The 17,815-nt window shown below is 38.1% G+C and overlaps 1 protein-coding gene across 3 annotated transcripts in view; it reads right to left on the reverse strand.

Annotated features, from left to right (window-relative positions):
• Positions 1 to 17,230, reverse strand: part of NSMF (NMDA receptor synaptonuclear signaling and neuronal migration factor) — a 150,444-nt gene extending 133,214 nt beyond the window's left edge. For 2 of the 3 annotated variants that reach the window (XM_044058741.1, XM_044058742.1), the window contains exon 1: positions 16,860 to 17,230. In XM_044058741.1, coding sequence (XP_043914676.1) covers positions 16,860 to 16,930 — 71 coding nt within the window. In that variant the 5' untranslated portion in view covers positions 16,931 to 17,230. The remainder of the gene's footprint in view (positions 1 to 16,859) is intronic. The other variant, XM_044058743.1, reaches the window with a different exon arrangement.
• Between the last annotated feature and the right edge of the window lie 585 nt (positions 17,231 to 17,815).

Raw genomic sequence — 17,815 nt, forward strand, 5'->3', positions numbered from 1 at the left:
TGTAATAATTTTACTAATTCCTTATTTGCTGCTCTACCTTGCACTCCATTATTAGAATGAAGAGCTTGAAACTGTACTGTTACAGATGAAAAGATAGTATTTCATTATTTTGGGTATCTGTGTTTTATTAGGATACACTGCATTCCTTAGTCGTTTTATACTGTAACTTTGCCGCCATGTTTTAAAAATGCATGGTTTACTGCATTGTGCTGTTCTTTGTAAAGAAACTGTTACATTAGTATTCCTGCTGTCACTGTGCTGTGCAACTTGCATATAATCATTGTTCATAGATAGGTTCATAGATTAGCACTAAGCTAACTGCCCTTGTGAGCCATTTTAAGCCTAGCGAATTATCCCTTGTGAGACTCAAACCCTGCACCTTGTGAGACTCAAACCCTGCACCTTGTGTTTGTAAGGCAAACACCTTAACCATTAGGACAGTACAAACTCCTGCATTGTGATACTATGAAATGCAGTAAGCTTTAATGCATTGTACTAGACTGTAAACTAGCTAAGAATCAGCTAGGTGGGTATGCATTTATTTATACATTGTTACAGAAGAGATAAGATTTCGCTGAATTATGGGTAAGCTATTGATGGTAACAACTGAGAAATATTTGGCCGGAATACTTACTAAAAACAAGGCCAAATAGCTTGTTGCTTAACAAAGTGCCACACTGCATCTGAAAACATCAACACTCACCGTCCAGATACTTTCCAAACTGTATCTTATACTTAATGCAATCTGAGTAAAGTCTGTTTACATGCCTTTCTAAAAATAGAGACTCTTTTAGCTTGGCACTGCATACATACTATACATCTGAATATTTGAAAGTTGGTGAATATAATAACTTGCATAAGTAAACCAGATTTTAACAGTTTGTTGAAACTGATAATCATATATAATTTGTCACCGTTTTCAGCACAAATAATCTGTATAAAAAGTTAGTCCATATGAATGGATAGACTTTCTTACACTGTTTTGTGTTATCATGTGAGTTAAAAGAAGCCAAGTGAAAAATGTAGATATTCCACAAGGACTGTGTTAAGTTGCCTCTACGTTATAAGAGAGTATTTTATGCAAAATAGTATAAAAGTAAAGGATGACATCAAACTGAAAGTGAAACTGGGTAGCAAATATCATGACTAATTGGTTCAGGTCACGTTACATGTTCTACAGTACATGTTAATTAATAATTTATAAACTGGTCAAACAAAGCATTAAAAGTGTAAAATGTCCTTAATCTGTCTGTGAAATCAAACTAATTATTTGCATATTTTGTACAGGTGCCAACACAGAATGACAGTAAATAGATAGATCAGTTTTATATATATATATATATATATATATATATATATATATATATATATATATATATATAATTTGCAAAACCAGACATATGTGTCCATACTTACTCTAACAAAAGAGGATGAAATAACTTATAAACTGCCTTGCTGTTCAGCTAAACAGCCTTGGCTGCCTGGCATCTGGCAACAAGACTGCAGCAGAAAGTATAAGGGACAGCTTTGTCTGCTGCACTAAGCCTAGAAATAATGCAGATCTAAATGGAATGGATGGAATTTAATTGGATCTGATCTAACACCGCACAGACCAACGCCTCCTAGTGGCCATATCCTCTAGTTCCTTGGACAGTTTGACCTACTTTAGAATCAAATGCTATTAAAATCGTTGCTGGCAGGTGCAAGGAGAGGAGAGAAAAGTGGACTATTTGCAGGGATATAAATACTGACAGTTTAAATCTCTGGAGATGCCTTCCATTTCAGAAAATAGCTGGCTTTTTATATCTGTTGTTTCAGCTGCTGAGTCCAGTTAACTGTAACAGAAGCACATTTCGCTACAAAGTCTAACGGTTTTACTTCAATTTCTCTGGCAAGTTTTTCTTTGCTTTTGTCTGTTCCTCAGACCTCTGACACAGAACATGAGCCACCAGATCACTAACCTTTGAGACCTATGGAATTTGCAGGCTATGGCTTTAATTGACATTTGACATTTGAATGGCATTACATGAGCCACCAGATCACTAACCTTTGAGACCTATGGAATTTGCAGGCTATGGCTTTAATTGACATTTGACATTTGAGGGGCAAATGCCACTCCTCTTGCCTTGTAATCTCTAAAGCCTACTGTCACATCGGTTCCAAAATATTTGAGGAGCTCCATAACCCCAGAACAGAGGAATAACTAGTGAAATGGGGATCTGGTCATTTCTCAGTTTGAAAGAGTACAAGATTTTGGTCTGGAAAGTTTAGAAGTAAAGTAATGTGCATTATTTTTTCTGTAAAGTTGACCTTGCTGTTATAAAAAAGTCAAGCACATTGCAACATTTCTCACATATAGTAGGAAGACAGAATGAATTAAGGTTATCAACACATAACAGTGACTGGGGGTTGCTATAATGGTTAAGGTGTTTAACTCACAAATACAAGGCTTGATTTACATCTCTGAAAGGGGAAAGTGGCTAGACATAAAATGGTCCACAAGGGCAGCTAACTTAGAACTTACCTACTGAACCTTATCAGGTGCTGTGCTTATTATAAAATAGACACAAACTTGAAATAACTGTTACTGGGCTGATATACATGAAAGAAACAATGTATGTTTTTGGAGTATATTCATTCTTCGGCTGAATTACCACAAGGGAGCTCATGGACACTGTCTTTGCTGACCCACTGAAAATTATTAGATCAGTTCTCTCCTGATTTTTTTCATATATATAGCCAGTGGGTCAAAAAGTGAACTGCAGATAAAATTAGCGAAAGGAAGTAAAGAAGCAGGCTTTCTAATTTACTTATTAATGACCATCTGGTGGGCCTAGTTGTGAAGCACATAACAGAACCACGAAGTCTCTTGTTCTGATCTCTCAGTCAAGAATTTGTACAAGCATAATAATTTCTTTAGAAAGCAGTTACCTTTTTGCATACTGCCTATCACTAATAGTTCTACAGTCTATTTTTAAATCCATTGAGTGGTAGTTTTTGCTCCTCCAGTCCCATTTTGGATTTACAGAACTGAAAACCCAATTGCCAGAGAAGACGTTTGATTTCCTTTTCTAATTCTTTGTCCCGCCTAAAACTGTAATGTCTAGATCCTTACATCGCTGGCTTGTTCCTGTCCCTAAAAGTAGCCTGGATTAGAGTTATGTAACAGCTCATACAAGTTCTGGTTCCTTTTATAAGTCTGTTTTCGTTCCTGTAGCACTTTGCCATGTCATTTTTATGTGTCTGTAGCAGTAGCACATGTATGATTATCAGTGAACGTGAAGGCTGCTACGCTCACTGTTCCTGACCACTGCAGCACTAGAATGTGAAGATTTTACATCTCCTTTTTTTTTCTTTCTCTTCTGTGATTCTCTTCCCAAAACAACGGTAAAGATATTTCACATATCGCTTTTCTTTCAAATGAATGGCTCTAAGCAGAATTGCTTGACTTAGGCAGAGCTTCTGTGCGTACAACTCCCACCTAGCAACAGAATGTGGTTGCCAATCACCTCTCTGATGTGTTCAGAAAATTTGTTTTACTCATACACGTAATGTATAATACAAAATACTAGATCAGTGTGCAGCCTTCAAATTATTTATAAAGTTATGTTAAGAAAACTTTGAAAATTAATGAACAGTACTGTGTGTCACTCATGAGATTTGACTCAAAATTAAAAATACTATAGTCTCAGGGGTGATATTTCTCACTGTTAATTATTCTTTTGTTAACATCATGCAACAGATATGTAGAACTATTGTTATACTGTGTGACTCAGCACTGATTTTGACAACTAAACTATCGTATTAACTTCACAATATCCTTATTTTAGGAGCTATTTAGAGTTTACAAAGTTGTCGAGTAGTTATTTCTCACTACTTCTTATCTCCTATACTCAGTACTTCTGTTATTTTTTTTCTGTACTGTCTTCAATTATCAGCAGAAACTTGCTAAAATAAAAGAGAGGAAAAATTGCTAGCACTTTTTCTGGAATTTAAAAAAAACTGTTCTAGTAAAAACCTGGGGTTCAGTGGAATTATAACACCTGGTCAATTAAAATGGTACTTTTGTTAATTAAAAGTGAAATCGTATTACTTTTCATGAGTTACATTCAGACAAGAGGACTAAAACTTAAACAGATAACTTCATTTGTATTTGAGAAGTCTGTCAGTAATAAAGGATATTTAAGTGTACATTACACTGTTACATATATAATGTCTGTTATTAACTCACTAGTTCCGCTGATCACAAATAATCAGGACGTTCTGTGTTTCTTATTTAAACTATGGTCTTATGCTTTGTACTTTTTATGATCCACTGCTAATGCTATAAGAAAGTGCTGTCTGGAGGAGTTTAAATGTGATGGCTTTAGTGTGGAAAAGGATGAAGTGGATAACCTACAGGAGGACAAAGATTAAATTCTTGTGCAAAATCTGCCCAACATTCAATCCGACAAAGACTGGAGCTCCTCCATAGCAAGTCACTATAAGTGAGTTGTGCCAGCAGTGATGCCCTTTTTGAGGATAACTCCCCCCTTCTTTGAGGTGGTGCCACTGTGGAGTTGTATATTAGTTTGATAGTGAAAGAAGAAGTAAATATTTGTTTGGTAGGTTTATTACCTACTGTTACTAAATGTCATTAAAAAGTTGAAACAACAAGTAGTCTGCTCTCATTTCTCTCACGATGGGTTAATTCATCTCCCAAACACCTGACTCTCATAGGTTCATAGGTGTGTACTAGGCTAATGGCCCTGGAGTCTTTACAAGCCTAACCCATAGAAGAGCCCTGGTATTGTGTTGCCCGACGTTAGTTCCCAGTGCCTCTATCAAGTAGAGCCACTGGAGTGATCTCCAGGGGGGGGCTTCTATTTCCCATCCGCTCATCAAGATTTCTCTTGAGGACGGCCAGTGAGGTGCTCTGCTTGACATGTATGGGAAGTTTATTCCCGAGCATGGGCAGTTTCTGGGTTATGAACCTGGCCCTCCAGCATGTTCTGTTGATTGCGGTAATGAGGTTGAGGTCTCTACAGCGTGTGGTGCGGAGGTATTGGGATTTCTTTAGATGTAGCATTTCTAACAGAGCTGAGTCAGACATGGCTTTGTAAGTCAAGCAGAGATCGCATCTTATCAGATGATATGAGACAGAGAATAGCTGAAGTTTTTTGAGTCTGTCCATGCAGGGCATGTGCTTAAGGCCTAGGATCCTCTTCATGAGGTACTTTTGTGGCCTTTCCAGCTGTTGCATGTGTCTAGTGAGGTACATGCCAAACGGGGCATTATACTCTATGACTGGTCTAATGAGGGAAGAATGGATGCAAAACCCTTGGTAATAAGATGTGCCACATAGAAGGACTTTCTGACCACAGTGGCAATGTCATGGTCGATGGAGAGGTTGCTGTCAACCTGTGTATCCAGATCTCTTATAATGCCTTCAGTGTTCAGTTGGCTCCCATCAATGTGGTTATTAGTGGGAACTGAGTTTTTCCCAAAGGGGATGACGACACATTTTTTTGGCATTAAGCTTAAGTCCATGATTTTGACACCAGTCATTTTTCTCAGTGAAGCCTTTCTGTAGGATGTCTGTATCACTTGGGGAGTTAATAATGGCTCCCAGCTTACAGTCATCTGTGAATTTGGTCAGCCAGAGTCCCTCCATGTTGACCTGGACTTCTGAGAAGTAGATGCCAAACAGGAGAGGACCCAGGACTGATCCCTGTGGGACTCCACTCGTGACTGGTCAGCAGTCTGACTTGGAGTCCACTACTTTCACACTGTGGGTTCTATCTGTGAGCCAGTTTGCAACCCACCTAATGATATAGGGGTTGATGCCTTCTTTGATGAGTTTATCAATAATTCCTGTGTGAGGAATGGTATCAAAGGCCTTGGCCAGGTAGAGGTAGGCTGTATGAACTGCCTTACCCTCATCCACAGCTCTGGTGACTGACTCAAAGAAGTCAACCAGGTTGAGCAGGCATGATCTACCTTTCACAAAACCAAATTGTGTGAGATCTAGAGTTTGGAGATTCCCTATATCCTTCTTAATTAGGTCCATGATGATGTGCTCCATAGCCTTACATATCAGACTCATCAGTCTAATGGGGCAATAATTTCCAGGGTCTGTAGTCACCAAAAAAAGAGGTTCATTAGTGTCCAGTGTAATGCTGAAACCTTTGGAAGGTGGAAGTGGGATGAATACCAATTTAGGGACACTACGAATGTAAACCTTAGTTCTTGCAGGTTAATTATGTAGGAGTGGGTGCGGTGGCATCCTTGCTCTACTGTGGCACCAGTAAACTTATGTCTTAGGAGGGTTTAAGGATAAAAATGTTGCAAGTCATTAGAAGGTGGGAGCTGTAAGGGCTTCGGTTCAAGGAGGGCTAGGCCTGCAAAAAATTGTGGTAAATAATGTGTGCCAAAGAGGCCGGAAAATCTGCTACATAAAGCATTCTTGGTTGGGGTACAGCCAAAAAAAGTTAAAAAAAATGGAATTCTTAAAGGCATTTTAAAAGACAGTTTAGAGCAAGTTAAAATTATACTTTAAAATGTAATCCTACAATGTAGTCCTTATTATTGTAAAATTTCTCACTGAAAACCAAATGGATCAGTAAAATTGTAATGTCTTATTTGCAATGAGCTCATATTTTCCCTCAGTGCTTTTAAATAGAGAACTGGAAGCAGATGTAAAGGAGATGACTTGGTCTTGTTTACCTAAGGGGGGGGGGGGGTCTGTAGGTGTGGTGTTGTGGGAGGTGAACCTAAAATATCCTGGGTTACAGTCCTATATTCTATTCAGTAGGCTGTGGTGTTGCTCTCAGGTTTAAATCACAGCTCTCACTGCCTAGTGTGCTTCAATAAACACACTACTCTGGCTGCTATATATTTTAAAGAATCAACATTGTTTGCAGTTTTAGTGTCCCTTTCCACTGGTAATTAAACATCTTGACCCACACTCCAAAATAACCTCATTAAATGAAGGAGAATAACAAAAGGCAGTAAAATACAAACAAAATATTCCAACGCTTAGTATGGGTTAAATACCAATTTATCTATGTCACTGCCCAATCCCACAGACTGTTTCTTTTTTGTTTTGATTATTAAACTTCTAAACTAGCTAGACACAAAAATTAAATGACTCAGAGTCACGTTTTATAAGTTGACTTTGACAGAATCAAATTCAAGGCTCCACAAAGCACTTTAATAGCAACTCAAAGCCTGTATAAAAAGAACCAATGCCAGGGTGAAAGGCTTTTTCTTTTTTTTTTTTTCTGCAATTTCTGCTAATATTTTCTTTGTGCTGGACTAAGGTACACTTGGAAAGAGATTAACTCTATATTATTACCTGTATTATCTGATCAAAAACAAGAATATGAAGAAGAAACATTTAAATATCCAGTAAAACTTGGGATAGTATTGTTACCTATATTTTTTATTGTTATGCAAAACTTATTTACAGCTAATCACTAGGCGAACTGACTTAATGGGCCATTGTAAGCCTAGCCAACTGCATCCTATGGGTAACAATCAAACACTGTACCTTGTGTCTGGGAGTTATACACCTTAACCATTATACCATATTAGTACTTGGGTTCTGAGCACTGTGGTCACATTTAGGGGAGTCCTGGAAAAGTGTAATATATGAATAAGAAGCAAGGTAAACAGAACTCAGCATATGTTACTAGAAGTAACATGTGTAAGGGTCATATGATAAAATAAAACATCCCCTGAACATGGCCTTTTCTGAAGGGCATGTATGAGTCCATCAGGGACTGCACTATCACTAAGGTTCTTACCGTTTTCATATCCGTCTTTATGATTTGTTCTCTAAGACAGACCACCTAACTGCAGAGTTTCATAGTAACACTAAAACATTGCTTTACAAACGATTATAATGACTAGCTGGATAATTCTAGTTCTCTGATGAGGCAAGAGTTACAACAACAATTTAAAGATTCACCTTTACACCAGATGTGTAATTTGTATGGATTGGGACATTTCTGCATTTCTCAGGTGCGTAAGAGGGAACCAGTCAGGATTGCTGCTGTAGAGAAGAATGCAAGATGGCTGTCAATGAGAATAAGACTGGTAGGTTTACTGCTGTTGAAACTTGGTGGCCTAATGGTTAAGGTGTTTGCCTTACAAACATAAGGTGCAGGGTTTGAGTCTCACAATGGATAATTGGCTAGGCTTAAAATGGCTCGCAAGGGCAGTTAGCTTAGTACTAACCTATAAACCTATAAAACTTCTGTGATTAGAGCATCAGCTGATGCATCATGGGAACATCAGCTGATGCATCATGGGAAGTTTAATATGTCAGGAATCTTTCTTCATTATATGGCAGATCAAACCATTGCATAGTCAACATCCAAGGAGAGAGAGAGAGACATAGGCTCATCTGTAGAAAAAAACGTGATACATCTTTGGGAGGTGCAGTGACAGACAGCATTGTAATCTCACAGCAGATGGTTCAACTGTTCAATTCTTGACTGGGGTGACTTCTGTGTGGAGTCTACATGTTCTCCCTGTGTTTGTGTGGGATTTCTCTGGGTGCTCTGGTTTCTTCCCACATTCCAAAAACATTCAGTAGATGGACTGGACACACTAAATTGACCATGTGTGTGAGCGTGCATGTGTGTTTGAGGTATGGAAGAACAACCATGTCAGAACTAGCCACCCGGCAGATGAACTTTGGCTCTAGATGATTGTCACTGTTTAAGTGCACTCTGATTTAATGTGCAAAAAATGGGAAAAGGGGGTTGTGGATGGATGGATCTGTCTCTTAAGTCAGAGAGATGCTCCAACAAATTTAAATCAATAAATAAATATTGTGCAAGTGTGTGTGTGTGTGTGTGTGTGTCTGTATGTGTGTGTGTGTGTGTGTGTGTGTGTGTGTGTGTGTGTGTGTGTGTGTGATATATATATATATATATATATATATATATATATATATATATATATATATATATATACCACACACACATGTGTGTGGGTCTGTGTGTGTGTGTTTGAGGAACTGTGGCCAAAAAAATACTTGCTTTCTCTTTTTTCTCTCTCTCTCTCTCTCTCTCTCTCTGTCTTGCTCATTTCCTCTCACTACAACAGGACACCCTCAGATTTGAAAGTTGCAATGGGTTTAATCTTCTTATGGAATATTTCCACAAACTATTTACCAGAGAAAATTCAGTACAAAACCAATACATTTGCAAAGTAAGCTGTGCAATGTATTTATAACTACAAATACAGTTACAGCATTGTGGCAGATTTAGGTAATATCTGCATATGAATTATATAATAATGAATGTGGCAATATGTAGACAGAGGTACCTATTCTATAAACAAATAGTGCTGCATTATTTTCTGATTTATTAAATGGAAGTTGTTTCACCTCCCATTTCACCCTGTTGGATCTTTATTCTTGTACTACTCTTAGTTCTTTTGAGGGAACTGCATCCATTCTTGAAGCAAACACAAATTCCATCCGGGAATCTGTTCCGAACCACAGACCATCTACAGCAATTTGGAGCACATCTTTGTTCACAGCATGGGACAGAACAGACTCACAGATTCAATTACAGATGAACCTCTCGGCAGTCTTACATGTTACTGCACAATCTGCTGGGAGGAACATTGAAAATGCTGCAGCAGGGCATTGCTCTAATGGAAGTGTAAATGGCTTCTACTTATAAAAAAATGCAGTGGAATATACAAAGCTGTGTTGCCTCAGGGAATACAGTGTTCTGCAGCTTACCTGCTACCTGGTGGAGGGCTTGTGACAGTACATTAAGACACCTAAAAGCAGAAGGGCACATACCAAATGCTCTGTACAGAGTTCACCATGTTTTCAGCCTTATCTGTCCATCACATTCCAAACCAATATCAAATTGGGTTAAGTCTACAACAATGAGGACAGCATGTAACAGTATGATGGGACTGTGAGTGCAACTGCCATGAACATTAAAAACGAACACCAAATTTAATGACGTATAATAGCAATGGCATTGCTTTCCTGCTGAAATTGGTGGCTTATTGCAGACCTTCTTCATCTCTGTGCTTGTGTGTATTTATTCCCCCTGTCCAATTAAAGTGCAACTAAAACATAAGAAGTATTAAATGAAATTAATGGAGAGGTTTGTGATTGCTGACAACTAAATGCATTACTGGCAGTATTACTTCTGGCTGGCAGATGGAGGAGAAACAAAAGAAAAGAGCTACACAGTCTCAGTGCAGGAAAGCTATTAAACTGGTGAATGTGTACAATGGAAGCCTCCGTGGGGAGGAAAGCTTAGTTCACCTAGCCTACCATTTTATTCTATGATTTATGCTGGTAGCAGAGTTTAGTAGTTTAGTATTGCAAGCATTCTGAAATAGGCTGCGTCAGAGGTCTTAATGTGTTCCTGGCACTGGAAGATCATGTTGATCCCCCTGACTCAGGGATGAATCGAGTGATGACTGTTACTAGGCATTATCTCCAACATTAAAGCAGTCATTCTAGGGTTGCAAGCTAATTACTAACCATGGGCTATAGGACTGCAACCCGCAAGGGGAAACGTCATGAATCATCAACAGCTGCAACAATGGTAAAAGGAAGAGGGCTGCCAGGAAACCTAGTAACTTGGAAACACATTAGATTATGACCAGCTAAGGCTATCTGATTAGAAAAATTATACTTAAGTAAGACATCTCCTTTGATTCTGTAAACATTTTAGCAACGTGTTACAAAAAGCCATATGAAATCTGCAGAACTGATTATATCAAAATGACATTGTATGAGTCGAATGGGAGACTCATGGTCAAGAAGTTAAAGGTTTGAATCTCACCATCTTTACTTTAGCTTTATATAACTTTATCTATAAACTATAGACTACAGCAAACAGTGCCGTGCCTGGAAAGATAACAGCAATTATTTTGTAATAGAAAAACTTAATGAAAGGTCAAGAAGTACTGTAGTGACCTGAGGAAAGGAAAGCTAAGTTACTTTTGCATTGCTTCATATTCAGAAGTATGCAATCAATGAAACCTGGATATTAAGATAAAACATCTTTGTACCTTGACAACAAGGCTAAACCATCTGACAGAAACATTCCTTTGCCCACTTTGGATAAGGTAACAATTTTTAGGAAGGTCACCTTGAACCAATAAGCAGTAAAGGTTTACATTAAAGTGTAATGTGCTGTGAAAGTTCCTTTAATAACCCATGAACACACAAAAAAAAAAAAAAACGGTGACAAAGTGAGCTACCAGTTGTCCCTCATCGGTACCTTTTTTTTTTCTGTCTGCCTACATTTCATCATACTAAAACATTCTATAAGTTTAGCCACCTTCTCAGAAACAAATGCTTTGCATGTGTAAGTGAAATTATTTCACTCATGCCCTCTTCGGTAATGCCTGTCTCTGCATTTCCACTTTACGATTCCAGTTATGTCAAATTCTGTGTACCCACATGTCATCATTCTGGTTTTTGTTCCCCAATATATCCACATCCAATACCATAAACATTTTACATGTAACAGAGATTTGTTTAGAAATCACCTATTCATCATGCAAAGAAGTACATATTTGCAGTAAAAAAAAAAAAAAAAAGATGATTAATTTCTACTTTAAGTGCAATGTAACAGCTGAGAAGCGACTTATGCACCTGTCAGTTGCCTGTCAGGACGCACCAAGAAGCTTGAGAAAGGTGAATTAGGGTGTGCTATACACTGATAATATATTTTCTAGATGGCAACAATATCTACTGCGGGATTGATGAGGTGACCTGTTTCCTCAAAACGGCAACACTCCCAGAAAGTAGTTTTCACTGTAATGGAAGGAGGGAAGCTCGGGCAATCAGAAAGGAAGAAATAAATCGAAGTAAAAGTCTTGTATGTTGCAGCCAGCTAAGCTGCAGCCACAACTCCCCATTTGGCACTAGTCCATGTTATGCAATTTTTACCTGAACAAGAGGAATGATTCTTGAAGATCAGCCAGAGGTACCTGGTTATGGGACTACACTGCTTATCTTAAGTAGAGGACTTGGAGAAACAATGAAAAAGGGATACATAAACAGTCAAAGTTCTGAAGTACTTCATCAGCAGCAAAATTAGTATTTGTATAAACAGAGGCATTCGATACGGTAATACCAGTAAAGTACTTCTTACTGAGAAAAGGCAACTTCTTTACAACCACAAAGATTAGTGTAGGATTTGCTCAGTGTGTGTGTTGGGGGGAGGGGCATCCATTTCCCTGGTGCATCTGTGGGAGAAATGACAACTAGTTCTCTTTTTTAGTGAAATCAATACCAGCAAGAAAACACCCATTGCTGCCAGGACCTTGCTCTCAGTTCGAAACATAGCTTTACTAGATACAGAGTTTGAGCTCTTGCTGATAATTTTAAGAAATAAAGCAGAAGGTGGGTGTAAACTAAATAGTGCGAATTAGATTCTCAGAATCAAAGGCTGGACTGAGAGATTGTCTGGAAGGAGTAGGGAATGTCACTATGACGTAGCTGAAATATGAGGTGCTACATTAACAGAGGGTTGGTGGTGATGGCTAAGCTGTTAAGGTCCCAAGCTAAACAACAAAATGGTGGAAAAGACAGAGCATAAAGCATGGTCTGGAAAAATATCTGAAATTAATATGTCTTTCATTCTCAGGCAGGCTGCTGCAGTAAACATATCAAGAGAGTGGAGATCTCTGGCAGTACATGTCAACATGAGGCTAAATCATTTGTGGTTCAAGGCTTGCCTCTGGATGTAACTGAACATTGTAGTAATATGGAGTAAAAATCAGGTAATATGTTATCAGAAAAGAACCCAGCAGGACAATGTCCTTGATGTTACATCAGAGTGAAGAAGAAGAAGAAGAATTTCACAGTGCCCTCTGGTGAGTATTTGTCAACATGACGTAAAGAGAGAGGGTAGAAATTTGTTTGATCTTAAATGTAGACAAAATCATTGAACCACTGCTGAAGGAAAGACTTATAGAGTATGTGGAAGACAGTTACATGAGAACAAAAGCAGTATGGATTCACAACAGTAGGCTCAAGCCAAACAAATATAGCATTGTCCTTTAACTAGTGCCCTGGATAGTAGAACAGAAAGGGGCTGTGGATATAAACGTGAAGCAAGACTCTGAAACAGCACCAGACAAACTACCAGTGTGCAAAACAGAAAAAGCTCAAGAGAGTCTTGGGATAGGGAAGAGTCATATTATTTATATAATGTATTTGTTTATTTTACAAGGTTAGTCATACTAAGGTGAACTGAGAGGGAGATGCCAAGGGAGGAAATACTGCATACAGTCTCCACTTACATGGAATAAGGTAATCCATCCTCAGTGTCGTACAAGTAACATTTTAAATGGTATTGATAGTAAAGTATGCTTGTTTTAGGTGACCCAGAAATATGTAACAGCTTTCATGTGGAACAAAGTGGAAAAAAGAACAGTGAAATACATAGCAGCTTACATTCAGCTGAAAATAATATAAAAGAATGCATCTGAGTGATAACAATTTAAGAAAGAACAATTTGAAAAGAGGCAGTAAGATGACTTACACATGAGCAAGGAATGCAAGGAAGGTAGACGAAATACTGGGATATACAGTAGGACTCTTCGTCAGTTGGAAATGAGAAGTTATGTTTTTTCTATCAGGCTGGTAACAGCCAATCTATTGTACTGTGTGCAGCTCTGAAAACATGATCAGGAAAAGACCACAGATAATTCCAAAGGAACCAACAAACGTGGCACAGCCACTAGCAGGAAATGTATGAAATGAGACTCAAAGAGATTAATATGTACATTCTTGAAGAAATGAGGAACATAGTAACTTTGATATAAACAAACAAAATATTTCAATTAAATCCAGAGAGGTCAAATGTTAATCCATTTCAAAAAGACAGACCCTGAAGCACAACTGGAAGGTACAAGGCAGATGGCTTTTTCACAGTAACTGCTGCAAACATTTGGAAAACTTTCTTGAAGAGGTACTACTATCTAAAATTGTGGTAGAATTCAAGAAAATGGGACAGACAGTAAGCAGTTCTTAAAAGTGATAGAAAGTTGTTGGATAAATATGATTTAAAGGGCATCAAAATAGAAAATATGCATACTATATGGCCCAGGTTCCTTTTTCTGCTGTCATAGTCTATGTAATCTAAAATGTTTTCAATGCCCAAGTTGAGGTCTGTAACATGCAATGGTTGAACATGTAGACAGATGAATCAATGGATGGGCTACAATGGATGCACATCTGAATTTTGTCCACACTAAAGTCCACCATAAGATAGACAGATGGACCCACTGCTTGATGGATGGTTTGCAAGGACTGTGCAACTGAACTGTCTGCACCATGTGACATAAAGTTTGCAAGAAATGCACAACTATGATGTCTTCATCATGGAGGACTGCAGTATGAAATGGGGGATATCATGAGATGGAAGGTGTATATTAAGGGCTTAGCTGCACTCCGTCAGAAATGGGGTCCACAGCATTAGACTGAATAGTTTCTGAGGGCATACACCTGAACTGTGTTAATAATAGGAATCCTATGCTGAAATAGAATAATTATAAGGGATGCACAACCAAATTATGTTAGAGAGGCAAACCACATTTTGAAATGCAGCAGTTGCCGATGGTACACATCAAAAACTTGCCAGCAATGGGACAACAGTATGACATGTAATGGTGGTAAGGGCTCCAGACACAAGAACATTGTCACTGATGAAACCTAAGTACGAGATGGAAGACTTACAAGAGGTTCATAGCTAGCTTTGCAGGCAGTTGGGAACAGAGTATGAGACAGCAACGTCTGTCTGAATATTTTGGTAATAAGGGCTTACTGCATCATATAGGCAGCAGGTTCTGTGGGGCTGCAGACTTGCATTATCACCAGAGAACTTCTGAAGGTGTTCATGAGATTGTTGCTTCTGCATGAATACAAATGAATGTGTTCTCTGTGTTAAAGGTAATGCATTGAACAAATGCGCACGCATACACACGCACACGCGCGCACACACACACACACACACACACACACACACACACATATATATATATATATATATATATATATATATATATGTTTGCAACCTTTCAACCTTTGGACATGTGTCTTCCAAAGAGTTATTTCTGGGCATGTTTTTAAATTATAATAACTACTTATGGACTGATAAGCAGACCTGCAGCTAACTCCTCTGCAAACACTGGTAGACACTAAATCTCAAGACGGTATTATTTCATACTAATTCTCAAAGGTATGTGTTTGGTTCAGTAAACTCATAATTACCTTAGTAGCTGTTTTACATAGCTGTTAATCTTAGTATAGAGTAATAAATATGACAACTCCAAACATTATACTTTCCTGTATTTGGATACAGCTACACAATACAAGACAACAACTAACAGATTTCAAAGACAACCAGTTTGCCCTGCAGTACTTTATTCACCAAAGCAGCAACAAGGCTCTTTAAGAAAAAAAAAAGGCCGGTAAATGCGTGTCACAATTTGGAGTATTCTCACTAGTTTGCACCTTTCATGTCAAAAGGGGGTAAATCCTGCATTGAAGCAGATGTTTCTTAAAACTGGGAATAATTCACAGATGTATGCAATAGATAAAAGCAGACAGAAAACAACTCCAGGCTCATGCAACCAAAATATTTTGCTTCAGGGGTAGGGCTTACACACTGGTACTGTTGCTTCTATAGAATAAATAACAGGCAGATCCTTTTGCAGACTGAAACATGCACATACAGGGTTTATACTGTATGCATGTGTGTGTGTGTGTGTGTGTGTGTGTGTGTGTGTGTGTGTGTGTGTGTGTGTGTGTGTGTGTGTGTGTGTGTGTGAGTTTGTACCTTTATCAGATACCTGGAACTTGACTGCAACAGAACTATGATCTGCAGACCAAGCATGAACTGTTTTGGCACACCATCAACAGAACATAAACTTAATATCCATAATAAATGAATTTTCTTAATTGTATAGTAGCTTCCTTGATGTTTTTTAATATGAAATTATTATACTGACCCTGTGATTGCTCCATCTTGACCCTGCAACTTATTTTATCTGTTACAACTTATAAACACTGTGCCATTAGTCTATACTTACTAAATATACAGGGGTTCCACAAATATGATTGTGGCTTTTCTGAATACAAATTAGACTTCCATTCACTTTAGTAATGATATTCCATATTACTGACACTGTATGATGTGAAATAAAAGCATATTTAAGGGAAGGAATTAGACATTCAATAAGTAAAGCAAAATGCTGTAGAAAATGTTCTAACATATATAATATAAAAACTAGAAGGATAGGAAAGTGCAGAATGTGATTCATAAGCCTCTTACTGCAAATGCTGTAACTTACAAGTTATTGTCAATTCTCTTAGCTGAACATGTATTTAGGCAGCACTATAGACCAAACAACATAAAGTAGTGTGAAAAATAACTTGGTTGAAATTTTCTTAAATATGACATTGTCTAGCAAAAAATAAATCAATAAATAAATATTTAAAAAAAAAGAATCTGTATTCTTAGTAGTGAAGTAATAATCACTAAAGCATGACGATGCAGTATGCAGGATAGAAGAATGCCTTGCCAATTACAGGACTGATACACAGAATAACAATCACGGCAAAGTACAGAGCAGCATGGATCCGAATAGACAGGTGGTAACATAAAACGTTATCTGGAGCAAAGGCTACTTGACTGCACATATGCAAATAAATTAAGAGATAGACAGACATATATTTCATTCCCTTAGGCAGGCAATCTGTGCTTCAGCTCTCATACTCAAATGATAAAATAATGAATCACTTCACATGCACTTTGTTGCATCCTACATAGTCTTCTGTATTTTCACAGTATGAGGATATTCTTGATGCATACCTAACTTTGGCTGCGACAGATGAAATGGCATCACTCCTCAGGTTTCTTCTTTTGGATACAGCTGTTCCCATTCTGGTGTGCAGGGAAGCCACCTAGGAAAACGGTTCATGCCACACTCATTTAGGTGTGCAAACAAAAGCAAAGAAAAAAAAAGATTTCAAATTAACATCAAGAAAGAATAGTCCTTTGCCTCAGAATGCAGATGTGCCCAGTGTCTGCTAGGCTTCAGCACTTTGCAACGATCAGCCCAGCTGTATGGCTCAACGGTGTGAATTGGCATTGCATGTCACTTTCTGCTAGAGGTGCAGAAGTGTGAAGCATCTAGGAGCTGTATCAACTCGCTCGTTTTTTTTTTGCCCCCCTGCTCTTGTCTTTCATTTCCATTGACTGCTGTGAGAGGGAGGAGCTGGGAACATGAACAGCAGGAAGCTACGGCCATATTTGGCAAGAGGATGTCTGATCTAGAGATGACATCACAAAAATTGTGGGGGAGGAGTAGAAGACAGGATTGCATCTCTAGGGAGCACAGAAGCCAAGGTGGGAAAAAGCTTCAGCTACATGTCTCGGTGGTTAAGGAGGAGCAAGAGACAGAGAAAAGAAAAAAAGAAAGATTTGTAAGGTGAAACTAATGGGTGCAGTACATGACAAAATGTGAGGGCTTTCACATGCAGTTTCACAGAAGGAAAAATGTTATTATTCATGTATGTTGTTGTAAAAACAAGGCAAGCAGCATTAGAAAGGGTGATCTTAACAGTGGCGAAATTAAACTGCTTATAAATATTCAAGTTGAGATGGAAACAATATATTATTTACTAAAAGTATACAGAATGGATGGAGATTGCATTGCTTTCTTTCACACAAACATTTATTTAATATTATGTAAAGGCATTAAAAATACAGAATTAAGCCCGATGCTGCACATTTATTCAACAGATCAGATTCAGTACGTAGCAAAT

The sequence above is a fragment of the Protopterus annectens genome, chromosome 16.part0 (assembly GCF_019279795.1).
Source record: "Protopterus annectens isolate FY-2018-M chromosome 16.part0, PAN1.0, whole genome shotgun sequence".
In the NCBI taxonomy this organism is placed as follows: Eukaryota; Metazoa; Chordata; order Ceratodontiformes; family Protopteridae; genus Protopterus; species Protopterus annectens.